This window comes from Sturnus vulgaris, chromosome 37 (assembly GCF_052056855.1).
Source record: "Sturnus vulgaris isolate bStuVul1 chromosome 37, bStuVul1.hap1, whole genome shotgun sequence".
Taxonomy (NCBI): domain Eukaryota; kingdom Metazoa; phylum Chordata; class Aves; order Passeriformes; family Sturnidae; genus Sturnus; species Sturnus vulgaris.
Window position 1 is genome coordinate 381,780 of NC_142279.1, and position 27,858 is coordinate 409,637.

General features: G+C 55.1%; 3 protein-coding genes across 6 annotated transcripts; 1 reads left to right on the top strand and 2 right to left on the bottom strand.

Moving 5' to 3' along the window:
* The first annotated feature begins 142 nt into the window (after positions 1-142).
* On the top strand, positions 143-7,309 carry LOC148220483 (synaptophysin-like protein 1). Its single transcript, XM_088155332.1, is given in 6 exon segments — positions 143-280; positions 2,056-2,174; positions 3,665-3,866; positions 6,014-6,079; positions 6,081-6,191; positions 7,144-7,309. Coding segments are annotated over 6 exon segments (681 nt in total). The 5' UTR covers positions 143-211; the 3' UTR covers positions 7,258-7,309.
* A 1,617-nt stretch (positions 7,310-8,926) lies between these two features.
* LOC148220484 (kallikrein-14-like) lies at positions 8,927-19,722 on the bottom strand. Its single transcript, XM_088155340.1, has 5 exons — positions 19,719-19,722; positions 13,856-14,102; positions 12,382-12,635; positions 11,392-11,528; positions 8,927-10,288 (listed from the first exon to the last, which is right to left on the bottom strand). The coding sequence occupies exons 1-5, from the start codon at positions 19,720-19,722 to the stop codon at positions 10,136-10,138; spliced, it is 795 nt and encodes a 264-aa protein (XP_088011466.1). The 3' UTR covers positions 8,927-10,135.
* On the bottom strand, positions 19,482-26,438 carry LOC148220485 (uncharacterized). 4 transcript variants are annotated; one of them, XM_088155320.1, is made up of 6 exons: positions 26,230-26,438; positions 24,355-24,468; positions 22,982-23,038; positions 22,305-22,427; positions 20,072-20,184; positions 19,482-19,879 (listed from the first exon to the last, which is right to left on the bottom strand). In XM_088155320.1, the coding sequence occupies exons 1-6, from the start codon at positions 26,353-26,355 to the stop codon at positions 19,870-19,872; spliced, it is 543 nt and encodes a 180-aa protein (XP_088011446.1). In that variant the 5' UTR covers positions 26,356-26,438; the 3' UTR covers positions 19,482-19,869. The 4 variants fall into 4 exon arrangements, with proteins under 4 accessions (XP_088011446.1, XP_088011447.1, XP_088011449.1 ...); XM_088155321.1 differs by lacking the exon at positions 22,982-23,038; XM_088155323.1 differs by lacking the exon at positions 22,305-22,427 and having other exon boundaries at positions 19,785-19,879.
* Positions 26,439-27,858: the final 1,420 nt, after the last annotated feature.

Sequence of the window (27,858 nt, forward strand, 5' to 3'; positions counted from 1 at the left end):
CGGCCGGGATATGCAAATGAGATATGCAAATGAGGGCGACGCAAACGGCGGCGGCGGGCGGAAGGGGCGGGGCCTGGATTCCATATAAGGAGCGGGCGCCGCCCCTCGGGCCAATCAGAGCGCGGGATGCAAATGAGGGAGCGGCTGGGCCGCGGGCTGCGGGGGAATGTGACGTCACTTCCGTCGCGCGGTTGGTGACGTCAGCGAGGCGATGGCGGCCCCGCGAGTGTCGCTGGGGCCGCTGAAGGAGCCGCTGGGGCTGATCCGGGCCCTGCAGTGGGTGCGGAACTGGGAGAGACTGGGAGGGACTGGGAGAGACTGGGAGGGACTGGGAGGGGAACTGGGATAGACTGGGAGCGGATTAGGGGAAACTGGGAGAGACTGGGAGGGGAACTGGGGGGACTGGGAGGAATTGGAAGGGAGCTGGGAGGGGATTGGGAGGGGAACTGGGGGGACTGGGATGGACTGGGAGAGACTGGGAAGGAACTGGGAAGGGAATTCGGGGGACTGGGAGGAATTGGAAAGGAACTGGGAGGGGATCGGGAGGGACTGGGAGGGGACTGGGAGGGACTGGGAGGGGAACTGGGGGAGTTGGGAGCGGTTTAGGGGGAACTGGGATAAACTGGGAGGGACTGGGAGTAGAACTGGGGAAACTGGGATGGACTGGGAGCGGATTAGGGGCAACTGGGAGGGACTGGGAGCGGGACTGGGGAAACTGGGAGGGACTGGAGTGTGCTGGGAAGGGACTGGGAGTGGATTAGGAGGGACTGGGATAAACTGGGATGGACTGGGAGGGAACTGGGATGGACTGGGAGGGAACTGGGATGAACTGGGAGACACTGAGGCCAAATTTCCCATTTTTTTGTCAAATCTTGGCCTCAAAAATCCCAAATTTCCTCAATTTTCCCCCAAATTTTCCCATTTTTGACAATTTTTTGCCTCAAAAGTCCCAAATTTCCCCAAATTTTCCCATTTTCACCAAATCTTGGCCTCAAAAAATCCCAAATTTTCCCGAATTTTCCCGGTTTTTTTCCAAACCTTTGCCTCAAAAATTCCAGATTTTCCCCAAATTTTTCATTTTCTGCCCAATTCTGATACCAAAATTTTTTATTTTCGTGGGATTTTCCCAAATTTTCTGATTTTTTTCCCAAATTTTGACACCGAAATTGTCGATTTTTGTGGAATTTTCCCAAATTTTCTGATTTTCTCTCCAATTCTGACCCCAAAAATGTTGATTTTTTGTGCAATTTTCCCGAATTTTCCCAAATTTTCTGGAATTTTTCCCAAATTCTCCCAAATTTTCCCAAATTTCCCGGAATTTTCCCGAATTTTTTGGTGGAATTTTCCAGAATTTTCCCAAATTATTTTCTGGAATTTCCGTGAACTTTGCAGAATTTCCTGGAATTTTCCAAAATTTTCCCAAATTTCCCGGAATTTTCCCGAATTTTCTGGAGGAATTTTCCCAATTTTTCCCAAATTTCCTGGAATTTTCCCGGAACTTTCTGGAATTTTCTCTGAATTTTCCTGGAACTTTGTGGAATTTCCTGGAATTTTCCCAGAATTTCCGGGAATTTTCCTGAATTTTTTGGTTGAATTTTCCCAGAATTTTCCCGGAATTGTCCCTGAATTTTCCCTGAATTTTCCCTGAATTTTCGTGGAACTTTCTGGAATTTTCCCAGAATTTCCTGGAATTTTCCCGAATTTTTTGGTTGAATTTTCCCAGAATTTTCCCAGAACTTGCTGGAATTTCGTGGAACTTTCCGGAATTTTCCGGAATTTTCCCGAATTTCCTGGAATTTTCCTGGAATTTCTTGGTGGAATTTTCCCGGAATTTTCCCAGAATTTTCCCGGAACTTTCCAGAATTTTCTCAGAATTTTCCCGGAATTTTTTGGAATTTTCCCAAATTTCCCAGAATTTTCCCGGAATTTTCCCGGAATTTTCCCGGAATTTTTTGGAACTTTCCGGAATTTTCCCGGAATTTTCCCGGAATTTTCCCGGAACTTTCTGGAATTTTCCCGGAATTTTTGGGAACTTTCTGGAATTTTCCGTTCCAGTTTTTCTCCATCTTCGCCTTCGCCACCTGCGGGGGCTTCGAGGGCTCCGTCACCTTCAGGGTCACCTGCGAGGGCCGCGACAATCACACGGTGACGGCCACCTTCGGATACCCCTTCAGGTGAGACACACCTGGGACAGGTGAGACACACACCTGGGACAGGTGAGACACACCTGGATACACCTGGGACACACCTGGGACAGGTGAGACACACCTGGGATAGTGACACACACACCTGGGACACACCTGGGACAGGTGAGACACACCTGGGATAGTGAGACACACCTGGACAGGTGAGACACACCTGGGATAGTGAGACACACCTGGACAGGTGAGAGACACACCTGGATACACCTGGGACAGGTGAGACACACCTGGGATAGTGACACACACACCTGGGACACACCTGGGACAGGTGAGGGACAATCACACGGTGACGGCCACCTTCGGATACCCCTTCAGGTGAGACACACCTGCACAGGTGAGACACACCTGGGACACACCTGGGACAGGTGAGAGACACCTGGGATAGTGAGACACACCTGGGATAGTGACACACACACCTGGGATAGTGACACACACACCTGGGATAGTGACACACACCTGGGACAGGTGAGACACACACTTTGGACAGTGAGATACACCTGGGATAGTGAGACACACCTGGGATACACCAGGGACAGGTGAGGGACAATCACATAGTCAGCGCCGCCTTCGGGTACCCCTTCAGGTGAGACACACCTGGGACAGGTGAGGGAGGGCAGGTGGGACAGGTGAGATAGATGGGACAGGTGTGGAACAGGTGCAGCGGAAGGTGTAGGACCATCCAAACTGGTCCCAGGTTTGACCCAGCTGATACCCAGGTGTGACCCCAGGTGTGACCCCAGGTGTGACCCCAGGTGTGACCCCAGGTGTGACCCCAGGTGTGTCCAGTACCCACCAGGTGTATCCAGGTAATCCCAGGTGTGACCCCAGGTGTGTCCAGGTGACCCCAGGTGTGTTCAGGTCCGCTCAGGTGTATCCAGGTGTGACCCCAGGTGTAACCCCAGGTGTATCCAGGTAACCCGAGGTGAATCCAGGTGACCCAGGGGTGACCCCAGGTCCCCCCAGGTGAATCCAGGTGACCCCAGGTGTGTTCAGGTCCCCCCAGGTGTATCCAGGTCCCCCAGGTGTGACCAACCACAAGTCCCCCCAGGTGTAACCCCAGGTGTATCCAGGTAACCCCAGGTGTGATCTCAGGTGTATCCAGGTAACCCCAGGTGTATCCAGGTAACCCCAGGTGTCACCCCAGGTCCCCCCAGGTGTATCCAGGTCCCCCCAGGTGTACCCAGGTGACCCCAGGTCCCCCCCAGGTGTATCCAGGTCCCCCCAGGTGTATCCAGGTAACCCCAGGTGTGACCCCAGGTGTATCCAGGTAACCCCAGGTGTGACCCCAGGTGTATCCAGGTAACCCCAGGTGTATCCAGGTCCCCCCAGGTGTGACCCCAGGTCCCCCCAGGTGTATCCAGGTCCCCCCCAGGTGTATCCAGGTCCCCCCAGATGTGACCCCAGGTCCCCCCAGGTGTATCCAGGTAACCCCAGGTGCGTTCCCCTCCCCCAGGTTGAACCAGGGCTGTGTTCCAGCCGTCGCTGACTCACCTGTGTAACCACACCTGGCCCAAGGACGTTCACCTGGTCGGGGATTTCTCCTCGGCCTCCAGGTTCTTCGTGGGCGTGGCCGTGGCCGCTTTCCTCTACAGCCTGGGGGCCCTGGGCGCTTACCTGGCCTACCTGCACCTGTACAGGTGTGCAGGATCCCGCCTGCCCCTCATGGTGAGTCACCAGGTGTGCTCAGGTGTGCCTGGGGGGGGTTTGGAGAGCTCAGGCAGGTGGGGTTTACCTGTTCAGGTGTGCTCAGGTGTGCTCAGGTGAGGTTTGAGAGCTCAGGCAGGTGGGGTTTACCTGTTCAGGTGGGGTTTGATGGGGCAGGTGAGGCACTACCTGGGTTACCTGCACCTGTCCAGGTGTGCTCAGGTGGGGTTTACCTGCCCAGGTATGCCCAGGTGTGGTTTGGGAATCTCAGACAGGTGAGATTTACCTGCCCAGGTGTGCTCAGGTGGGATTTACCTGCCCAGGTGTGCTCAGGTGTTTTTTTCCTCCACCTTTACCTGTTCCACCGTAGAATTTTCTCTTTTTTTTTTTTTTTTTTTTTTTTTTTTTTTTTTAATTTTTATTTTTTTATTTTAAATCTTGATTTTATTTTTTTTATTTTAAATTCTGATTTTTCCCAAATTTTTTTTTTTTCTTTTCTTCTCCGAAATTTTCCGGATTTTTTTTCCTCTAATTTTCCTTTTTTTTTTTTTTTCCCACCAAAATTTTCTTTTTTTCTTTGTTTTTTCCCAAAATTCTTTTTTTTTTTTTTTTTTTTAGAATTTGGGGGAATTTTTTTTTTTTTTAATTTGGTGGAATTTCGTTGGGATTTGGTGGAATTTTGGTGGAATTTGGAGGAATTTTATTTTTTAATTTTGGGGGGATTTGGGAAATTTTGGGGGGTTTTGAGAATTCTGTTGGAATTTGGGGAAAATTTGGGGGAATTTATTGGGATTTTGAGAATTTCAGGTGGAATTTGGAGAAATTTTGGTGGAATTTAAAGAAATTTTTTTTTAATTCGGGGAAATTTTGTTGGAATTTGGGGAAAATTTTGTTGAAATTTGAGGGAATTTTGGTGGAATTTTGTGGGATTTCAGTGAAATTTTTGGGATTTGGGAGAATTTTGAGCAGAATTTTAAATTCTGGGCACCAAAAAAAAAAATTTAAATTTTGGGTTTTCCCGATGGAATTCTGGGAAATTTTCCATGGAATTTTTTTGGGGGGGGGTTTTAACCCTTTGTGCTCCTTTTCTCCTTTTGCTGCCCCTGAAGGACCCCGGGTAAGTCCCCAAAATTCCCAATTTTTCCCCCAAAAATCCCCATTTTTTTCCCCCTTTTTTTCCTCCTGTATTTTCCATTTTTTCCTCAAAATTTCAGTTTTTTTCCCCTGAAAAATTCCCTTTTTTTCCCCCCAAAATTCCCTTTTTTTTTCCCAAAAAAATTCCCTTTTTTCCCCCTAAAATTCCCTTTTTTTCCCCCCCGAAATTCCTTTTTTTTCCCAAAAAAATTCCCAAATTTTCCCCCAAAATCCTCATTTTTTCCCCCTTTTTTTCCTCCCTGTATTTCCATTTTTTCCTCAAAATTTCAGTTTTTTTCCCCTGAAAAATTCCCGTTTTCTCCCCCAAAATTCCCTTTTTTTCCCCCCAAAATTCCCTTTTTTTTTTAATTCCAAATCCTGCAGGAATTTCGAATTTCCCGAATTTTCCCCTTTTTTTTTTTTTCCCTTTTTTCTTCCAATTTTGGGTCCATTTTGGGTCATTTTGGGTCGTTTCTCTCATTTTTTGGGTCATTTTTGGGTCATTCCTTTGCATTTTGGGTCATTTTTGATCCTATTTTGGGTCATTTTGGGTCATTTTGGGGTCATTTCTCTCCATTTTTGGTCTTTTGGGGGCATTTTTGGGTCATTTTTGGGTCATTTTAGGTCATTTTTGTGTCATTTTTGTCCATTTTTGGGTCATTTTGGGGTCTTTTTTGGGTTATTTTCTGTCATTTTGGGTAATTTTGGGTCATTTTTGGATCATTTTTAGGTTATTTTGGGGCATTTTTGGGGTCGTTTTTGAGTGATTTCTGTCCGTTTTTGGGTCATTTTAGATCAATTTTGGGTCAATTTTGGGTCATTTCTCTCATTTTGGGTCATTTTTGATCCTTTTTGGGTCATTTTGGGTCATTTTGGGGTCATTTCTGTCCATTTTTGGTCTTTGGGGGGCATTTTTGGGGTCACTTTTGGGTCATTTTTGGGTCATTTTAGCTCAATTTTGGGTCTTTTTTTTTTTTTTTTTTTTTCCCCGCCCCTCCCCCACCCGTGACTCTCTCTCCCCTCCCCCCCCCCAGGACCTGGTGGCCTCGGGGCTCGTGGCCGCCCTGTGGCTCGTGGCCTCCTCGGCCTGGGCCCAGGCCCCTGGGACACGTCCGGGCCGCGGTGGCCGCGCCCCTCCCCCACTGCCCCTCCCCCACCGCCAGCTGCTCCCGCACGGGGGTCACGGCCATGGGGGGGCTGGGGGCGTCCGTGGTGAGAACTGGGGGGGGTTGGGGGGTGGGGGAGGGGATTTGGGGGATGGGGGAGGGGCCATGGGGGGGCTGGGGGCGTCCGTGGTGAGAATTTGGGGGGGTGGGGGATGGGATTTGGGGAGTGGGGGAGGGGTTAGAGGGGTGGGGGAGGGGCCATGGGGGGGCTGGGGGCGTCCGTGGTGAGAATTTGGGGCGGTGTGGGGAGGGGATTTGGGGAGTGGGGAGGGGATTTCGGAAGTGGGGGAGGGGTTAGAGGGGTGGGGGAGGGGCCATGGGGGGGCTGGGGGCGTCCGTGGTGAGAACTGGGGGGGGTTGGGGGGTGGGGGAGGGATTTGGGGGATGGGGGAGGGGCCATGGGGGGGCTGGGGGGCGTCCGTGGTGAGAACTGGGGGGGGTTGGGGGGTGGGGGAGGGGCCATGGGGGGGCTGGGGGGCGTCCGTGGTGAGAATTTGGGGGGGGTGGGGGGAGGGGATTTGGGGGGGTGGGGGAGGGGATTTCGGAAGTGGGGGAGGGGTTAGAGGGGTGGGGGGAGGGCCATGGGGGGGCTGGGGCGTCCGTGGTGAGAACTGGGGGGGGGTTGGGGGGTGGGGGAGGGGATTTGGGGGATGGGGGAGGGGTTAGAGGGATGGGGGAGGGGTTATGGGGGAGGGGTTATGGGGGTGGGGGAGGGCCATGGGGGGGCTGGGGGCGTCTGTGGTGAGAATTTGGGGGTGGGGGAGGGGATTTGGGGGATGGGGGAGGGGATTTGGGGGATGGGGGAGGGGCCATGGGGGGGCTGGGGGCGTCCGTGGTGAGAATTTGGGGGTGGGGGAGGGGTTAGAGGAGTGGGGGAGGGGATTTGGGAAGTGGGGGAGGGCTTTTTATCCCCCCCCCTCCCCCACCCCCCATCCCCCAATTTTTTTTTTTTTTTTTTTTTTTTTTTTTTAATTTTTTTTTGTTTCCCCTCCCCCCAGGCCTTCGGCTTCCTCAACCTCGTCCTCTGGGCCGGCGGCTCCTGGTTCGTCTACAAGGAGACCCCGTTTCACCGCCCGGCCCCGCCCCCCGACTCCGCCCCCTCCCCCATGTGACCCCTCCCCTCCCCTCCCCCCCCCCCCCCCCCCACTGCAGGATTTTTTTTTTTTTTTTTTTTTTTTTTTGGCCAAATTTGGGGGGCGGGGCTGAGAAATCGGCCCGGGGGGGGCGTGGCCGAGCGTTGGGGGAGGGGCTTTGTGCACTGAGCTTCATCGGGGGGAGGGGCGGGGAGGGGCTGGGGTGGCCAATGATTGGTTGACCTTGACCTCCATGATCATTGGTTGGGTTTGGGGGTGATCTTTGGTGGGCGTGGCCTTGATTTTGGGTTGGGTTGACCATTGGTTGGTTGACCTTGACCTCGATGATCATTGGTTGGGTTGGGGGTGATCTTGGGTGGGCGTGGCCTTGACTTTGGGTTGACCATTGGTTGGTTGATCGTGAATTTGTCGACCGTTGATTGGTTGTTCTTGATTTCCTTGACCATTGATTGGTTGACCTTGACCTCGTTGACCATTGGCTGGTTTTTGGTTGACCTTTGGGTGACCTTGACCTCACCTGACCTGGGGTGGGCGTGGCCTTGACCTTGGGTTGGCCTCGACCATTGGTTGGTCTTGACTTCGCCGACGCTTGGACGATCTTGATTTCGTTGGCCGTCGGTTGGGTTTGCGTTGGCTTTTGGGTGACCTTGACTTTGGGTTGGGTTGGGTTGACTTTGAGTTGGGTTGAGTTGGGTTGAGTTGGGTTGACCTCGACTTGGTTTTGGTTGACCTTGGGTTGGGTTGGGTTTGGTTCACTTTGAGTTGGGTTTATTGTGGTTGGGTTTGGTTGGGTTTGGTTGATCTTGGGTTTGAGTTTAGTTGGGTTTGGTTGACCTTGACTTGGGTTTGGTTGAGCTTGGGTTGGGTTTGGTCGACCTTGGGTTTGGGTTGGGTTTGGTTGGGTTGAGTTGGGTTGATCTTGGGTTGGGTTTAGTTTGGTTGAGCGTGGTTGACTTTGAGTAGGGTTAGGTTGGGCTGGGTTTGGTTGACCTTGACTTGACTTTGGTTTACCTTGGGTTGGGTTTGGTTGACCTTGGGTTGGGTTGGGTTGGGTTGACCTTGACTTGGGTTTGGCTTGGTTGGGTTGGGTTGACCTTGGGTTGGGTTTGGTTGAATTTGGGTTGGGTTTGGTTGACCTTGACTTGAGTGTGGTTGACCTTGAGTTGGGTTTGGTTGCGGTTGGGTTGACCTTGGGTTGGGTTTAGTTCGGTTGAGTTTGGTTGACCTTGAATAGGGTTTGGTTGGGTTTGGTTGACTTTGAGTAGGGTTTGGTTGACCTTGGGTTGAGTTGGGTTGACCTTGAGTTGGATTTGGTTGAGTTGACCTTGGGTTGGGTTTGGTTGACCTTGGGTTGGGTTGGGTTGAGTTGACTTTGGGTTGGGTTGAGTTGGGTTGGGTTGGGTTGGGTTTGGGTGACCTCGACTTGGGTTTGGTTTGGTTGGGTTGGGTTTGGTTGAGTTTGGTTGACCTTGGGTTGACCTTGAGTTGAGTTGGGTTGGGTTGGTTGGGTTGAGTTGGGTTGGGTTGGGTTGGGTTGAGTTGAGTTGGGTTTAGTTTGGTTGAGTTGGTTGGGTTGGGTTTGGTTGGGTTGGGTTGGGTTGGGTTGGGTTGGGTTGAGTTGAGTTGTGTTTAGTTGGGTTGAGTTGGGTTGGGTTGGGTTTGGGTGACCTTTACCTGACCCCCGCTCGCCGTCGCGGCCCCTGATTGGCCCCACCCAACTCCCCCTCCTCCCATTGGTCTCCTCCCCCCGCGTGGGCGTGGCCGAACACTCCTGGCTCCCCTCCCCCCGCTCCGCAAGTGCCTCAATAAACGGAATTCTGGGAAAACGCCCCAAAATGGCGGCCGGAAATGGGGGGGGGAGGGGCCAGCCCTGCCCCTCCCCCACCCAGGGGACCCTTGGGGACATCGGGGGGGGTCGGGGGGGGGGAGGGGTTGGGGACACCAGAGGTGGCGCCGAGGCCGCGTTTGCTCCCAGTTTATTGGTTGTGACCCCGAATCCGCGTCCCCTCCGTCACCGCCCGCGGGTGGCCCTGGGGTGGCCCAGATGTGGCTCTTGGTGGCCCCGGGGTGGCCCAAATGTGGCTCTTGGTGGCCCAGATGTGGCCCAGGCACTGTCACCGTGTCCCACCCCCTGCTGGCCCCTCCCCGTGTCCCCAAGGTGTCCCCAAATGTCCCCAAGGTGTCCCCAAGGTGTCCCCAAATGTCCCCAAGGTGTCCCCAAATGTCCCCAAGGTGTCCCCAAGGTGTCCCCAAGGTGTCCCCTAGATGCTGTCCATGCTGTCGAGGATCCAGGGCACGAACCTGCACACCTTGGTGTGACCCCCGGTGTCCCCATCCCCGTGTCCCCAAGGTGTCCCCACGATCTCAGACTGTCCCCAAGGTGTCCCCAATGTCCCCAATGTCCCCAAGGTGTCCCCACGATCTCAGACTGTCCCCAAGGTGTCCCCAATGTCCCCAATGTCCCCAGGCTGTCCCCAAGGTGTCTCCAATGTGTCCCCAATGTCCCCAAGGTGTCCCCAAGGTGTCCCCAATGTCCCCAAGGTGTCCCCAATGTCCCCAAGGTGTCCCCAAGGTGTCCCCAAGGTGTCCCCTAGTTGCTGTCCATGGTGTCCAGGATCCAGGGCACGAACCTGCACACCTTGGTGTGACCCCGGTGTCCCCATCCCCGTGTCCCCACAGTGTCCCCACGATCTCAGACTGTCCCCAAGGTGTCCCCAAGGTGTCCCCAAGGTGTCCCCAAGGTGTCCCCTAGTTCCTGTCCATGCTGTCGAGGATCCAGGGCACGAACCTGCACACCTTGGTGTAGACCCCGGTGTCCCCATCCCCGTGTCCCCACAGTGTCCCCACGATCTCAGACTGTCCCCAAGGTGTCCCCAAGGTGTCCCCAAGGTGTCCCCTAGTTCCTGTCCATGGTGTCCAGGATCCAGGGCACGAACCTGCACACCTTGGTGTAGACCCCGGGGTGGCCGGGCAGGGCGCAGGTCTGGAGCCCCCAGGACACGATGCCCTGCAGGGTCCCATTGCAGGACAGGGGACCCCCGGAGTCACCCTGGGGACACGGGGGGGACACGGGGGTCACTCAGGGGTCACCCAGGGTCACTCAGGGTCACTCAGGGTTGGATTTGGGGAGGTTTTACGGCAGATTTGGGGCTCAGTTTACGGGATCTTGGGGCAGATTTTGGGGCAGATTTGGGGTGGATTTGGATCAGATTTGGAGCAGATTTGGGGTGGATTTAGGGGTGGGTTTTGGGGATTACTTGGGGCAGATTTGGGGTGGATTTGGGACAGATCTGGGGCAGTTTTGAGGCGGATTTGTGGAGGATTTAGGGTGGATTTTGGGGTGGGTTTGGGGGATTATTTGGGGCAGATTTGGGGCAGATCTGGGGATGATTTGGGGCAGATTTGGGGGCGGATTTGGGGCAGATTTAGGGCAGTTTTGGAGCAGATTTGTGGCGGATTTGGGGTGGATTTTAGGGCAGATCTGGGGATGATTTGTGGCGGATTTGGGGATGATTTGGGGCAGATCTGGGGCAGTTTGGGGGCGGATCTGGGGCAGTTTTGGGTCAGATTTGGGGCAGATCTGGGGCAGTTTGGGGGCGGATCTGGGGCAGTTTTGGGTCAGATTTGGGGCAGATCTGGGGCAGTTTGGGGGCGGATCTGGGGCAGTTTTGGGTCAGATTTGGGGCAGATCTGGGGCAGTTTTGGGGCAGATCTGGGGCAGTTTTGGATCAGATTTGGGGCAGATCTGGGACATTTTGGGGGCGGATCTGGGGCAGTTTTGGGTCAGATTTGGGGCAGATCTGGGGCTGATTTGGGGCAGATTTGGGGCAGATCTGGGTCAGATTTGGGGCGGATCTGGGGCAGTTTTGGGTCAGATCTGGGGCAGTTTTGGGGCTGATTTGGGGCAGATCTGGGGCAGATTTGGGGCAGATTTCAGGATGATCTGGGGCAGATTTGGGGCAGATTTCAGGATGATCTGGGGCAGTTTTGGGTCAGATCTGGGGCAGATTTCAGGATGATCTGGGGCAGTTTTGGGGCAGATCTGGGGCAGATTTCAGGATGATCTGGGGCAGTTTTGGGTCAGATCTAGGGCAGATTTCAGGATGATCTGGGGCACTTTGTGACAGATGTGGGGCAGATCTGGGGGCTCACCTGGCAGGAGTCGACGCGGCGGTTGCTGACGCCGGCGCAGAGCATGCTGGGAGTGATGCGCTGCGGGTACGCGCGGCGACACGCCGCGTCCGACAGCAGCTGCACGTAGGCGCAGATCAGGCGGCTCGGGAGCGTCACTGGGGGGACACCCAGGGCTCAGGGACACCCCCAGGACACTCCTAGGGTGGTCTGGGAGCTACTCAGGGGTTACTCAGGGGTTACTCAGGGGTTACTAATGGGTTACTCAGGGGTTACTCAGGGGTCGGGGAGCGTCACTGGGGGGACACCCAGGGGTCAGGGACACCCCCAGGACACTCCTAGGGTGGTCTGGGAGCTACTCAGGGGTTACTCAGGGGTTACTCAGGGGTTACTAATGGGTTACTCAGGGGTCAGGGAGGGTCACTGGGGGGACACCCAGGGGTCAGGGACACCCCCAGGACACTCCTAGGGTGGTCTGGGAGCTACTCAGGGGTTACTCAGAGGTTACTCAGGGGTTACTAATGGGTTACTCGGGGGTTACTCAGGGGTCGGGGAGGGTCACTGGGGGGACACCGAGGGGTCAGGGGGTCAGGGACACCCCCAGGACACTCCCGGGGTGCTCTGCTCCAATTCCAACCCAATTTCCCCCCAATTCCTCCCATTTTTCCCCCCATTTTTCCCCCATTCCCCCATTTTTCCCCCATTTTCCCATTCCCCCCATTTTTTCCCCCATTCCCCCCATTTTTCCCCCATTTTCCCATTCCCCCCATTTTTCCCCCCATTCCTCCCCATTTTCCCCCATTTTTTCCCAATCTCCCCCCCATTTCCCCCCCGTTTTTCCGAACTTCCCCCCATTTTCCCCCATATTTCCCCCATTCCCCCCCACATTTCCCCCATATTTCCCCCATATTTCCCCCATTTTTCCCCATTTTCTCCCGTTTTTTCCCCATTTTTCCCCAATATCTCCCCATTTATCCCCCCCCCCTCCCCATATCCCCGCCGTGTCCCCACCCTGTGGCGTTGTCACTGTCCCCCACCCTGACAGCAGGCAGGACTCTCCGGGGGTCCCGCACTGCCGGGGCAGGGCCAGTGGCCGCACGTTGTCGCCGATTGTCGCCGGCCGCTCCAGTTTCAGCAGGGCCACGTCGTTGTCCAGGGTGGCCGCGTTGAAGCGCGGGTGCGACACGGCCGCGACAACGCGACGCTCCTGCTCTGTCCCCTCGCGCCGCTGCAGATCATCCTCACCCAGGCGGACACGGAGACCCCTGGGGACATTTGGGGACAGTGGGGGGGGGTTGGGGACATTGGGGACATTGGGGGGACAGGGGGGGTTGGGGACATTTGGGGACAGTGGGGGGGGTTGGGGACATTGGGGACAGTGGGGGGGGTTGGGGACATTGGGGGACATTGGGGACATTGGGGACATTGGGGACAGTGGGGGGGGTTGGGGACACTGGGGGGATTGGGGGACATTGGGGACATTGGGGACATTGGGGACATTGGGGGGGACGGGGGGGAATGGGGGGATTGGGGACATTGAGAGGGGTTGGGATATTGGGGACATTGGGGACAATGGGGACAGTGGGGGGACATTGGGGGGAGTTTGGGATACTGGGGACATTGGGGACATTAGGGGACAATGGGGACATTAGGGGACAATGGGGATAATGGGGGAACAGGGGGGCATTGGGGACACATTGGGGACATTGGGGACATTGGGGACATTGGGGGGACGGGGGGGATTGGGGACATTAGGGGCAGTGGGGACATTTGGGGACATTGGGGGGGGTTGGGGACATTGGGGACGGATTGGGGACATTGGGGGACAATGGGGATAATGGGGGGACAGGGGGGGATTGGGGACATTGAGAGGGGTTGGGGTGTTGGGGACATTGGGGACAGTGGTGACAATGGGGACAGTGGGGGGACATTGGGGACATTGAGGGGACAGGGGGGACATTGAGGGGTTTGGGACATTGGGGACATTGGGGGCAGTGGGCACAGAGGGGACATTGAGAGGGTTTGGGGACATCGTGGACAATGGGGACATTGGGCAGCCATCAGCACCCACTGTCCCCTGTCCCCAGGGGCTTTCCCCTGCCCCCAAGGTGTCCCCAAGGTGTCCCCGAGGTGTCCCCAAGGTGTCCCCAAGGTGTCCCCGAGGTGTCCCCAAGGTGTCCCCGAGGTGTCCCCAAGGTGTCCCCAAGGTGTCCCCAAGGTGTCACCTGCGGTTGCAGTGCGCCGCCGTCAGCACCCACTGGGGTCTCACCCATCCCTGTCCCTGTGAGGTGTCCCCTGCCCCCAAGGTGTCCCCGAGGTGTCCCCAAGGTGTCCCCAAGGTGTCCCCAAGGTGTCACCTGCGGTTGCAGTGCGCCGCCGTCAGCACCCACTGGGGTCTCACCCATCCCTGTCCCCTGTCCCTGTGAGGGGTCCCCTGCCCCCAAGGTGTCCCCGAGGTGTCCCCAAGGTGTCCCCAAGGTGTCACCTGCGGTTGCAGTGCGCCGCCGTCAGCACCCACTGGGGTCTCACCAGGACCCCCCCGCAGCGCAGGGGGCCGTAGAGCAGCGCCTGCCAGGGCTGCGACTTGGGGACACACGGGTACCCCCCGATGATCCTGTCCCCGTCCCCATCGGGGGACACGGGCACGCAGGTGACACCCGCGTCACCCCCCGCGTCACCCCCCGCGGCCCGCTGGCCCGGGGGACACGGCTGGGAGCCGCACGTGGTGGCACCTGCGGGGACAAAGGGACGGCGAGGTGGGGACGGCACGGGGACGAGTTTGTCACCTCGTGGGGACACGGGGACAAGTGTGTCACCCCATGGGGACACGGGGACAAGTGTGTCACCCCGTGGGGACAGCAGGGGTGGCACCTTCGTGGGGACAATGCCACCCCCGGTGTCCCCTGGGCCACCAGATGTGACACCTTCATGGGGACAATCCTACCAGGAGGGTCCCCAGGGCCACCAGGGGTGGGGACAAGGCCACCCACAGTGTCCCCTGTGGCACCTCCATGGGGACACCAGGGGTGGCACCTTCGTGACAATGCCACCCTGAGCGTCCCCAGGGCCACCAGGGGTGGCACCTTCGCTGGGACAAGCGTGTCACCTCCATGGGGACACCAGGGGGTGGCACCTTTATGGGGACAATGCCACCAGAAATGTCCCCTAGGCCACCAGGAATGTCCCCAGGGCCACCAGGAATGGGGACAAGGCCACCCTGAGCATCCCCAGGGCCACCAGGAGTGGCACCTTCGCTGGGACAAGTGTGTCACCTCCATGGGGACACCAGGGGTGGCACCTTTATGGGACACCAGGTGTGGCACCTTTATGGGGACAACGCCACCCTGAGTGTCCCCAGGGCCACCAGGAATGGGGACAAGGCCACCCAGAATGTCCCCAGGGCCACCAGGTGTGGCACCTTTTAGGGGATAAAAGGTGTGGCACCTTCACGGGGACGCTGGCACGAGGGGTGGGGACAACAGGGGTGGCACCTCCCGTGGGGATGGTGGCACCCAGAGTGTCACCTCCGTGGGGACAGGGGTGGCACCTCCGTGGGGATGAAAGGTGTGGCACCTTCACGGGGACGCTGGCACCAGGGGTGGCACCTCCGTGGGGCCACCGGGAATGGGGACAGTGCCACCCAAAGTGTCCCCTGGGCCACCCAAAGTGTCCCCTGGGCCACCAGGAATGTCCCCTGGGCCACCGGGAATGGGGACAGTGCCACCCAAAGTGTCCCCTGGGCCACCCAAAGTGTCCCCTGGGCCACCGGGAATGGGGACAGTGCCACCCAGAGTGTCCCCTGGGCCACCCAAAGTGTCCCCTGGGTCACCCAGAGTGTCCCCAAATATCCCCAGGTGTCCCCAGATGTCCCCAGGAGTGTCCCCAGGTGTCTCCAGGTGTCCCCAAATGTCCCCAGGAGTGTCCCCAGGTGTCTCCAGGTGTCTCCAAGTGTCCCCAGGTGTCCCCAGGAGTGTCCCCAGGTGTCCCCAGGTGTCCCCAAATGTCCCCAAATGTCCCCAGGAGTGTCCCCAGGTGTCCCCAGGTACCTGAGAGCAGCAGCAGCAGCAGCAGCGGCTCCAAAGCCCTGAGGGGACACGGGAGGGGACAGAGGTGACCCGGCTGCCCCTCCCCCCACGGCCTGGCCCCACCCCCCAATTTTCCCCAATTTCCCCCCATTTTCCCCCAATTTTCCCCAATTTTCCCCAATTTTTCCCCAATTTCCCCCCAATTTTCCCCAATTTTCCCCCAATTTTCCACATTTCCCCTCATCCACCCCCATTTTCCCCAATTTTTCTGTTTTTTTTTCCCCAATTTCCCCCTCATTTCCCCCCATTTTCCCCGTCCCCCCCCCCAAAAATTCCCCTCGTTTTTTTCCTCATTTTTTTCCTCCCCATTTTTCCCCATTCCCTGCATTTTCCCCATTTTTCCCATTTTTTCCCCCATTTTTCTCCCATCTCCCCCCATATTTTTCCCCCCATTTCCCCTCCAATTTTTTCCCTTTTCCCCCCATTTTTCCCATCATCTTTTTCCCCATTTCCCCTAAATTTTCCCCAATTTTTCCCCTAAATTTCCACCAATTTTTCCCCTAAATTTCCACCAATTTTTCCCCATTTCCCCCCATATTTTTCCCCCATTTCTCCCCATTTTTTTCCATTTTCCCCCCCATTTTCCCCAAATTTTTTCCCCATTTTCCACCAATTTTTTCCCCCATTTTTCCCCATTTCCCCCATATTTCCCCCATCTTTTTCCCCATATTTCCCCCATTTCCCCCATTTCCCCCATTTCCCCTAAATTTTCCCCATTTTTCCCCCAATTTTTCCCCATTTTCCCCCCATTTTTTTTCCATTTTCCCCCATATTTCCCCATATTTTCCCCCAATTTTTCCCCATTTCCCCCTTATTTTTCCCCCATATTTTCCCCATTCCCCCCATATTTTTCCCGTTTCCCCCATTTTTCCCATTTTTTCCCCATTTCCCCCATATTTCCCCCATATTTCCCCATTCCCCCCGCATTTTTCCCCATTTCCCCATTTTTCCCCCATTTTCCCCCATTTTTTCCATTTTCCCCCACATTTTTCCCCCCAATTTTCCCCATTTCCCCCCCCATTTTTCCCCCATTTTTCCCCCCATTTCCCCCCAATTTTTTCCCCATTTCCCCCTTATTTTTCCCCCATTTTGCCCCCATTTTCCTCCCCATTTCCCCCCCAATTTTCCCCATTTTCCCCCATATTTTTCCCATATTTTTTTCCCATTTTTCCCCAATTTTTCCCCCATTTCCCCCCAATTTTCCCCCATTTTTCCCCCCATATTTTCCCCATATTTCCCCCAATTTTTCCCCAATTTCCCCCCATTTCCCCCCCATATTTCCCCATTTCCCCCCATATTTTTCCCATATTTTCCCCCCCATTTCCCCCCATTTTTTCCCCAATTTTCCCCATTTTCCCCCATATTTTTCCCATATTTTTTTCCCATTTTTCCCCCAATTTTCTCCCCCATTTCCCCCCCATATCCCCCCATGTCCTCACCGCTGTCCCATCCTTGTCCCCTGTGTCGCCTCTGTCCCCTCCCCCCGCGCTCTCCCCGCGCTTTTGTGGCCCCGCCCGGGCTGGGGGAGGGGCGGGGCCGCTCCCGCCTCCATTTCCCGGGATCTCCCTAATCCGGGCACGCTCTGACTCAGCCGCTCCCGCCCAGTTTATCCCAGTTTGGCCCAGTTTGGCCCAGTTTATCCCATTCCGTCCCATTCCCCCTTTTCTCCTCATTTTTCTCCCGATTTTCCCCCGATTTTCCTCATTTTTGGGTCCTTTTTTCCCCATTTTTTCCCTTTTTCCTGCTCATTTTTGGCCTCATTTTCCCCGATTTTCCCCATTTTTGGGTCTTTTTTTCCCCATTTTTTCCTCTTTCCTGCCCATTTTCCCCGATTTTCCCCATTTTTGCCTCGTTTCCCCTGGATTTTTTTATTTTCCCATTTTTTCCCCTCATTTTTGGGTCTTTTTTCCCCGTTTCTTCTCCTTCCTGCCCATTTTTTGTCATTTCCCCCATTTCTTCCCTTTTTCCTGCTCATTTTTCCCCATTTCCCCGATTTTCCCCATTTTTGCCTCGTTTTCCCTGGATTTTTTTATTTTCCTCCGTTTTTCCCCCGATTTTCCTCATTTTTGGGTCCTTTTTCCCCATTTTTTCCCTTTTTCCTGCTCATTTTTGGCCTCATTTTCCCCGATTTTCCCCATTTTTGGGTCTTTTTTTCCCCATTTTTTCCTCTTTCCTGCCCATTTTCCCCGATTTTCCCCATTTTTCCCTCGTTTCCCCTGGATTTTGTCATTTTCCCATTTTTTCCCTCATTTTTGGGTCTTTCTTTCCCCGTTTCTTCTTCTTCCTGCCCATTTTTTCCACATTTTCCCCATTTTTTATCATTTCTCCCTATTTTTCCCCTTTTTCCTGCCCGTTTTTACCCCATTTCCCCGATTTTCCCCATTTTTGCCTCGTTTTCCCTGGATTTTTTTATTTTCCTCCATTTTCCCCCGATTTTCCTCATTTTTGGGTCCTTTTTTCCCCATTTTTTCCCTTTTTCCTGCTCATTTTTGGCCTCATTTTCCCCGATTTTCCCCATTTTTGGGTCTTTTTTTCCCCATTTTTTCCTCTTTCCTGCCCATTTTCCCCGATTTTCCCCATTTTTCCCTCGTTTCCCCTGGATTTTGTCATTTTCCCATTTTTTTCCCTCATTTTTGGGTCTTTTTTCCCCCGTTTCTTCTCCTTCCTGCCCATTTTTTCCACATTTCCCCCATTTTTTGTCATTTCCCCCATTTCTTCCCTTTTTCCTGCCCATTTTTCCTCATTTCCCCGATTTTCCCCATTTTTGCCTCATTTTCCCTGGATTTTTTTATTTTCCTCAATTTTTCCCCGATTTTCCCCATTTTTGGGTCCTTTTTCCCCATTTTTTCCCTTTTTCCTGCTCATTTTTGGCCTCATTTTCCCCGATTTTCCCAATTTTTGGGTCCTTTTTCCCCCATTTTTTCCCTCTTTCCTGCCCATTTTTCCTCATTTCCCCCAATTTTCCCCATTTTTGCCTCTTTTTCCCTGGATTTTGTCATTTTCCTCCTTTTCTTCCCCGATTTTCCCCATTTTGGGGTCCTTTTTTCCCATTTTTCCCTTTTTCCTGCCCATTTTTGTCCCATTTTCTCCTCATTTTCCCCATTTTCCGTTGATTTTTCCCTGAATTTTATCCCTTTTCTCCCTGATTTTCCCCATTTTTCCCCTTTTCCCCCTGTTTTCCCCTCACTTTTCCCTGATTTTTCCCATTTTCCCCCGATTTTTCCCATTTTTCCCCGTTTTGGATCCTTTTTTCCCCCTTTTTTTCTCCTTCCTGCCCACTTTTCCCTCTTTTTCCCCTCCATTTTTACTTATTTTTCAATATTTTCCCCCTTTCTCCCTACTTTTACCCCATTCCCCATTTTTTTTTACCTAATTCCTCCCTTTCTTCCCATTTTTCCTCATTTCTCCCTTTTTTTTCCCCATTTTTTCTCCCTTTTTGCCCATTTCCCCTGGATTTTTCCCACTTTTCCCCATTTTTGCCCCAACTTTTCCCCATTTTCCCTCCATTTCCCCCCAATTTCCCCGAATTTTTCCCCATTTTTGTCCCTTCTCTCCCCGATTTTCCCATTTTTTTCCCTCATTTTCCTCAGATTTTGTCCCTTTATTCCCCATTTTCCCCTTTCCTCCCGTTTTTACTCATTTCTGGATAATTTTCCCCGATTTTTCCGCCCATTTTTCCCCCCCCCCCTTTTTCCCTTTATTTTCCCCATTTTGGGATCATTTTTTCCTCCTTCCTGCCCATTCGGATGAGGAAAAGGGAGGAGGGGGAAAAAAAAAATAAAAAAAATTGGGAAACAAAAGAAAAAAGGCAGCAAAATTTGGGGGGGAAATGGCGGGAAAACTGAGGGGAAAATGGCGGGAATTGTGAGGGGGAAATGGCGGGAAATGTGAGGGGAAAATGGCGGGAAATGTGAGGGGAAAATGGCGGGAAATGTGAAGGAAAAATGGCGGGAAAATGTGAGGGGAAAATGGCGGGAATTGTGAGGGGGAAATGGCGGGAAACGTGAGGGGAAAATGGCGGGAAAAGTGAGAGGGAAATGGCGGGAAACGTGAGGGGAAAATGGCGGGAAAACTGAGGGGAAAATGGCGGGAATTGTGGGGGGGAATGGCGGGAATTGTGGGGGAAAATGGCGGGAAAACGTGAGGGGAAAATGGCGGGAAATGGGAGGGGAAAGGCTCCCAGTTGCTCCCAGTTGCTCCCAGTTTGTTCCCAGTTTGTTCCCAGTTGCTCCCAGTGCGTCTCTGGGCTGCCCCCAATGCCACCCATGACGTCACCCCCTCCCCAGCCAATCAGACGCGGCGAAGGAGGAGGCGGAGCCAGACGCGCTCTCAGCTGTGATTGGTGTTTATTGCGGAGCAGGGGGCGTGGCCTCGGCAGGCCCCGCCCCCGGGGCGGGCATCGCTGTTTGATAGATCACCACGGGCTGGGGGAGGGGAAGGGGGCGTGGTCAGTCAGGGCCACACCCACTGCCCCTACCCCCCAATGCCCATATAAGGAAATGACACGGCAAACCACGCCCACTTATTAACATACATGACCCCTCCCCCCGATCAATCATTCATGGCCCCGCCCCTCCTGTCACTCATCCCTGGCCCCGCCCCCTCCTGTCACTCACCACTGGCCCCGCCCCGGGGCGTGCCTCGTGGCCGCCACGCAGCCAATCACGGCCAGCACCCCCCCCGCCAGCGATGACGTCATCAGCAGCACGTGGGTGCCCAGCAGCGCCCCCTGGCGGGCGGGGAAATGGGGAGAAAGGAGCGGAAATCGGCTCAAAAATCACAAAAAATCGACCTGAAACCGAGCCCGAAATGGTACCAAAAACACGACCCAAAACTGCCCGAAATTAACCCAAAACTGAGCCAAAACTGGATCCGGAACCGACCCCAAATTGACCTGGAAATGACCCAAAATTGACCCAAAATTGGTCCAAAAATGACCCAAAACTGACCCAAAACTGACCCGTGAGTGACCCAGAGTGACCAATAACTGACCCATGAGTGACCACAATGACCCATAACTGACCCATAACTGACCAATAACTGACCCATGAGTGACCAGCACTGACCAGCAGTGACCAGCACTGACCAGCAGTGACCAGCAGTGACCAGCAGTGACCAGCAGTGACCAGCAGTGACCAGCAGTGACCAATAGTGACCAGCAGTGACCAGCACTGACCAGCAGTGACCAGCACTGACCAGCAGTGACCAGCACTGACCAGCACTGACCAGCAGTGACCAGCACTGACCAGTAGTGACCAGCACTGACCAGCAGTGACCAGCACTGACCAGTAGTGACCAGCACTGACCAGCAGTGACCAGCACTGACCAGCACTGACCGGCACTGACCAGCGGTGACCAGCAGTGACCAGCACTGACCGGCACTGACCAGTGGTGACCAGCAGTGACCAGCACTGACCAGTAGTGACCAGCACTGACCAGCACTGACCAGCACTGACCAGCAGTGACCAGCACTGACCAGCAGTGACCAGCACTGACCAGTGGTGACCAGCACTGACCAGCAGTGACCAGCACTGACCAGTGGTGACCAGCACTGACCAGCACTGACCGGCAGTGACCAGCACTGACCAGCACTGACCAGTAGTGACCAGCAGTGACCAGCACTGACCAGCACTGACCAGCGGTGACCAGCACTGACCAGTAGTGACCAGCACTGACCAGTAGTGACCAGCACTGAGCAGTGGTGACCAGCACTGACCGGCACTGACCAGCGGTGACCAGCAGTGACCAGCAGTGACCAGTAGTGACCAGCACTGACCAGCACTGACCGGCACTGACCAGCACTGACCAGCAGTGACCAGCACTGACCAGTAGTGACCAGCACTGACCAGCAGTGACCAGCACTGACCAGTAGTGACCAGCACTGACCAGCAGTGACCAGCACTGACCAGCACTGACCGGCACTGACCAGCGGTGACCAGCAGTGACCAGCACTGACCGGCACTGACCAGTGGTGACCAGCAGTGACCAGCACTGACCAGTAGTGACCAGCACTGACCAGCACTGACCAGCACTGACCAGCAGTGACCAGCACTGACCAGCACTGACCAGCACTGACCAGCAGTGACCAGCACTGACCAGCAGTGACCAGCACTGACCAGTGGTGACCAGCACTGACCAGCACTGACCGGCAGAGACCAGCAGTGACCAGCACTGACCAGTAGTGACCAGCAGTGACCAGCACTGACCAGCACTGACCAGTAGTGACCAGCAGTGACCAGCACTGACCGGCACTGACCAGCGGTGACCAGCAGTGACCAGCACTGACCGGCACTGACCAGTGGTGACCAGCAGTGACCAGCACTGACCAGTAGTGACCAGCACTGACCAGCACTGACCAGCACTGACCAGCAGTGACCAGCACTGACCAGCAGTGACCAGCACTGACCAGTGGTGACCAGCACTGACCAGCACTGACCGGCAGTGACCAGCAGTGACCAGCACTGACCAGTAGTGACCAGCAGTGACCAGCACTGACCAGCACTGACCAGTAGTGACCAGCAGTGACCAGCACTGACCAGCACTGACCAGCGGTGACCAGCACTGACCAGTAGTGACCAGCAGTGACCAGCACTGACCAGCACTGACCAGCGGTGACCAGCACTGACCAGTAGTGACCAGCACTGACCAGTAGTGACCAGCACTGAGCAGTGGTGACCAGCACTGACCGGCACTGACCAGCGGTGACCAGCAGTGACCAGCAGTGACCAGTAGTGACCAGCACTGACCAGCACTGACCGGCACTGACCAGCACTGACCAGCAGTGACCAGTAGTGACCAGCAGTGACCAGTAGTGACCAGCAGTGACCAGCAGTGGCCACGGGCACTCACCTGAGCCGCCGGGCCCAGGTCGAAGCACCAGGGGCAGCTGTGGGGGAGGAGCAGCCCCTGAACCCCCAGGACCAGGAAGGAAACGATGGAAGCCACAATGTCCAGAGCCAGGGCGGCCCGGGCCTGCGGCCAGAGTGACCAGAGTGACCAGAGTGACCAATGGGTGACCCCTGAGTGACCCCAATGACCCCTGAGTGACCCCGAGTGACCCCTGAGTGACCCTGAGTGACCCTGAATGACCCCTGAGTGACCCCTGAGTGACCCCTGAGTGACCCCTGAGTGACCCTGAGTGACCCCAATGACCCCTGAGTGACCCCTGAGTGACCCTGAGTGTGGACCCCTGAGTGACCCCTGAGTGACCCTGAGTGACCCCAATGACCCCTGAGTGACCCCTTAGTGACCCCTGAGTGACCCCTGAGTGACCCCTGAGTGACCCCGAGTGACCCCAATGACCCCTGAGTGACCCCAATGACCCCTGAGTGACCCCTGAGTGACCCCCGGGTGACCCTGGGTGACCCCTGAGTGACCCCTGAGTGACCCCTGAGTGACCCCCGGGTGACCCTGAGTGACCCCTGAGTGACCCCTGAGTGACCCCTGAGTGACCCCCGGGTGACCCTGAGTGACCCCTGGGTGACCCCTGGTGACCCTGAGTGACCCCTGGGTGACCCCACACTCACCCTCCCGGCCGAGGGCCCTTTGGCCATCGCTCCCAGCACGGCCCCGGCCACCATCAGCTGTGGGGGAGGGGATTAAAGAGTGACCCCAGAACTGACCCGCCCCTCCCAGTAACCCCAAACCAGTATAGACCAGTATAGACCAGTATAGACCAGTATAAACCAGTATAAACCAGTATAGACCAGTATAGACCAGTATAAACCAGTATAAACCAGTATAGACCAGTATAGACCAGTATAAACCAGTATAGACCAGTATAGACCAGTATAAACCAGTAACCCCAAAGTCCCCTCACAGTCCCCTCACAGTCCATCCATTTATCCCAGTCCGTCCCAGTTTATCCCAGTCCATCCCAATCCCCTCCCAGTTCCTTCCCAGTGTATCCCAGTCCCTCCCAGTTTGTCCCAGTTTATCCCAGTCCCCTCCCAGTTCCCTCCCACTTCCCTCCCAGTCCCTCCCAGTTTATCCCAGTCCCCTCCCAGTTTATCCCAGTTCCTCCCAGTCTATCCCAGTCCCTCCCAATCCTCTCCCAGTTTATCCCAGTCCATCCCAGTCCCCTCCCAGTTTATCCCAGTCCCCTCCCAGTTCATCCCAGTCTATCCCAGTTCCTCCCACTCCCTTCCACTCCCTCCCAGTCCATCCCAATCCCCTCCCAGTCCCTCCCAGTGTATCCCAGTCCCTCCCAGTTTATCCCAGTCCATCCCAGTCCCTCCCAGTCCATCCCAGTCCATCCCAGTCCCTCCCAGCCCCCTCCCAGTTTATCCCAATCCCCTCCCAGTCCCTCCCAGTTCATCCCAGTCTATCCCAGTTCCTCCCACTCCCTTCCACTCCCTCCCAGTCCATCCAATCCCCTCCCAGTTCCTTTCCAGTGTATCCCAGTCCCTCCCAGTTTGTCCCAGTTTATCCCAGTCCCCTCCCAGTCCATTCCAGTCCCCTCCCAGTCCCTCCCAGTTTATCCCAGTCCCTCCCAGTTTATCCCAGTCCCCTCCCAGTCCCTCCCAGTCCCCTCCCAGTCCATCCCAGTCCCCTCCCAGTTTATCCAGTCCCCTCCCAGTTTATCCCAGTCCCCTCCCAGTTCATCCCAGTCTATCCCAGTTCCTCCCACTCCCTTCCACTCCCTCCCAGTCCATCCCAATCCCCTCCCAGTTCCTTTCCAATGTATCCCAGTCCCTCCCAGTTTGTCCCAGTTTATCCCAGTCCCCTCCCAGTCCATTCCAGTCCCCTCCCAGTCCCCTCCCAGTTTATCCCAGTCCCTCCCAGTTTATCCCAGTCCCTCCCAGTTTATCCCAGTCCCCTCCCAGTCCATCCCAGTCCCTCCCAGTTTATCCCAGTCCCTCCCAGTTTATCCCAGTCCCTCCCAGTTCGTGGCTCTCACCGTGGCCCCGCTCCCCAGGGGGGCTCCCAGTTGTGCCCCCAGGGGGTCTCGGAGCGTGGCCAGCAGGGACCCCCCGAGGGCCACCTGGAGGCTCCCGAGCAGCACCTGCGACACCTGCGGGGTGGGGGAGGGGCGGCTCAGGGGCGGGGGCAGCCCCTCCCCCACCCCCTGAAAAAGGAGCCCCCAAATCGCCCCTCCCCCACCCCGGAAAAGGAGCCCAAATCCGCCCCTCCCCCACCGTAAAATCGCCCCTCCCCCACCCCTAAAAAGGCTCCAAATTGACCCCTCCCCCACCCCCTAAAATGGGTCCAAATTGACCCCTCCCCCACCCCTAAAATGGGTCCAAATTGGCCCCTCCCCCACCCCTAAAAAGGGTCCAAATTGGCCCCTCCCCCACCCCTAAAAAGGAGCCCAAATTGGCCCCTCCCCCACCCCTAAAATGGGCCCTAAATCCGCCCCTCCCCCACCCCCCAAAATGGACCCAAAATCGCCCCTCCCCCACCCCAAAAAGAGCCCCCAAATCGCCCCTCCCCCACCCCTAAAATGGGTCCAAAATCGCCCCTCCCCCACCCCAAAAAGAGCCCCTAAATCGCCCCTCCCCCACCCCCCCAAAATGGACCCAAATTTGGCCCCTCCCCCACCCCTAAAATGGGCCCTAAATCCGCCCCTCCCCCACCCCCCCAAAATGGACCCAAATTTGGCCCCTCCCCCACCCCTAAAAAAGATCAAAGTCCGGCCCCTCCCCCACCCCCCCCCAAAAGGGAGCAAAGTCCGGCCCCTCCCCCACCCCAAACCGGGCCCCAAACCGCCCCTCCCCCACCCCCCAAAACCTCAAAGGACCCGGATTTAATCGCGGTAACCCCAAACCAGTATAAACCAGTATAAACCAGTATAAACCAGTATAAACCAGTATAAACCAGTATAAACCAGTATAAACCAGTAACCCTGAACCCCAAACCAGTACAAACCACTGACCCCCAAATCCCCATTTTACCCCCCCAGTATAAACCAGTAACCCCAAATCCCGTCCCAGTACAAACCAGTAACCCTAAACCCCGTCCCAGTACAAACCAGTAACCCCAAATCCCCTCCCAGTCACTCCCAGTAAAACCAGTAACGCCAAACCCCCTCCCAGTAACCCCAAACCCCAAACCAGTATGAACCAGTGACCCCAAACCCCCTCCCAGTATAAACCAGTGACCCTAAACCCCCTCCCAGTCCCTCCCAGTGACCCCAAACCCCCTCCCAGTATAAACCAGTAACCCCTAAATCCCCATTTCACCCCTCCCAGTACAAACCAGTAACCCCAAACCCCCTCCCAGTCCCTCCCAGTATAAACCAGTAACCCCAAATCCCCCTTTTACCCCTCCCGGTCCCTCCCAGTGACCCCAAACCCCAAACCAGTATAAACCAGTAACTCCAAACCCAAACCAGTACAAACCAGTGACACCAAATCCCAAACCAGTATAAACCAGTAACCCCAAACCCCCTCCCAGTTCCCTCCCAGTAACCCCAAACCGCCTCCCAGTCCCTCCCAGTATAAACCAGTAACCCCAAACCCCCTCCCAGTCCCTCCCAGTGACCCCAAAACCCCAAACCAGTATAAACCAGTAACCCCAAACCCCCTCCCAGTCCCCTCCCAGTGCCCTCCCAGTATAAACCAGTAACCCCAAACCGCCTCCCAGTCCCCTCCCAGTGCCCTCCCAGTATAAACCAGTAACCCCAAACCGCCTCCCAGTCCCCTCCCAGTATAAACCAGTAACCCTAAACCCCCTCCCAGTCCCTCCCAGTAACCCCAAACCCCAAACCAGTAACCCCAAACCCCCTCCCAGTCCCTCCCAGTCCGTCCCAGTTTCCCCCGCGGGGTTCACCCACCCCCAGCGCCAGGGGCTCCCCCCAGAGCCCCCCCCCTTTGGTGGGGGCGGGGGGGGGAGGGGCCGCGGCCTCCGCCCCTCCCCCACCCCCGGGCAGGACCCGCGTCAGCAGCAGCAGCTCCGACATGGCCCAGTATGGACCAGTATGGACCAGTATGGACCAGTATGGACCAGTACGGACCGGTATGGACCAGTATGGACCAGTAAGAACCAGTAACCTCCTGGTTTAATCCCAGTTCCCTCCCAGTTCCCTCCCAGTTCCCTCCCAGTTCGTCCCAGTTCCCTCCAGTTCCTCCCAGTAACCCCAACCCCCAAACCAGTAAGAACCAGTAAACTCCCAGTTCCTCCCAGTCCCTCCCAGTTCGTCCCAGTCCATCCCAGTTCCTCCCAGTTCCCTCCCAGTCCCTCCCAGTTCCTCCCAGTTCCCTCCCAGTCCCTCCCAGTTCCTCCCAGTTCCCTCCCAGTTCCTCCCAGTTCCTCCCAGTTCCCTCCCAGTTCCCTCCCAGTTCCTCCCAGTTCGTCCCAGTTCCCTCCCAGTAACCCCAAACCCTCAAACCAGTAAGAACCAGTAAGAACCAGTAAACTCCCAGCTCCCTCCCAGTCCCTCCCAGTTTGTCCCAGTTTAATTTCAGTCCTTCCCAGTAACCCCAAACCCCCAAACCAGTAAGAACCAGTAACCACCCAGTTCGTCCCAGTCTCTCCAAATCCCTCCCAGTTTGTCCCAGTTTAATCCCGGTCCCCCCCAGTCCCTCCAGTTCCGTCCCAGTTCCTCCCAGTAACCCCAACCCCCAAACAGTAAGAACCAGTAAAAACCAGTAACGTCCCAGTCCCTCCCAGTCCCTCCCAGTTACCCCAAAACTCATCCCAGTAACCCCAACCCCCAAACCAGTAAGAACCAGTGACCTCCCAGTTCACCCCAGTCCCTCCCAGTTTGTCCAGTTTAATTCCAGTTCCTCCCAGTAACCCCAAACCAGTAAACCCAGCAGTTTGGGGGTTAAAAATCGGAATTTTGGGGTTAAAAAATCTGAATTTTTGGGGTTAAAAATTTGAATTTTGGGGCTAAAAAATCCCAAATTTGGGGGTTAAAAATCTGAATTTTTGGGGTTAAAAATCTGAATTTTTGGGGTTAAAAATCTGAATTTTTGGGGTTAAAAAATCTGAATTTTTGGGTTAAAAATCTGAATATTTGGGGTAAAAATTTTGAATTTTGGGGCTATAAATTCTCCATTTTTGGGGTTAAAAATCTGAATTTTGGGGCTAAAAATCCCAAATTTTGGTGTAACAAAATCTGAATTTTGGGGTTAAAACCCCAAAGTTTGGGGCTAAAAATGTGAATTTTCGGGTTAAAAAAAATCCCAATTTTGGGGTTAAAAATCTGAATTTTGGGGCTAAAATTTTGAATTTTGGGTCTAAAAATTTTCCATTTGGGGGGTAAAAAAATCGGAATTTTGGGGCTAAAAATCCCAAATTTCGGTGTAAAAAAATCTGAATTTTGGGGCTAAAAAATCCCAAATTTGGGGGTTAAAAAATCTGAATTTTTGGGGTTAAAAAATCTGAATTTTGGGGTTAAAATTTTGAATTTGGGTCTAAAAATTTTCCATTTTGGGGTAAAAAAATCGGAATTTTGGGA

What these genes read in the sequence shown, in the direction of transcription:
- LOC148220484 (XM_088155340.1), bottom strand. An exon ending in GCGGCGCACTGCAACCGCAG is followed by an intron (nt 12,636 to 13,855) that starts GTGACACCTTGG and finishes AAATGTCCCCAG; the next exon opens with GGGTCTCCGTGTCCGCCTGG. An exon ending in GCCGCGTCGACTCCTGCCAG is followed by an intron (nt 10,289 to 11,391) that starts GTGAGCCCCCAG and finishes CCGTGTCCCCAG; the next exon opens with GGTGACTCCGGGGGTCCCCT.
- LOC148220485 (XM_088155320.1), bottom strand. Translation starts at nt 26,355, where the DNA reads ATGTCGGAGCTGCTGCTGCTGACGCGGGTCCTGCCCGGGGGTGGGGGA. An exon ending in GGGAGCCCCTGGCGCTGGGG is followed by an intron (nt 24,469 to 26,229) that starts GTGGGTGAACCC and finishes CCCACCCCGCAG; the next exon opens with GTGTCGCAGGTGCTGCTCGG. An exon ending in AAGGGCCCTCGGCCGGGAGG is followed by an intron (nt 22,428 to 22,981) that starts GTGAGTGTGGGG and finishes CTCTGGCCGCAG; the next exon opens with GCCCGGGCCGCCCTGGCTCT.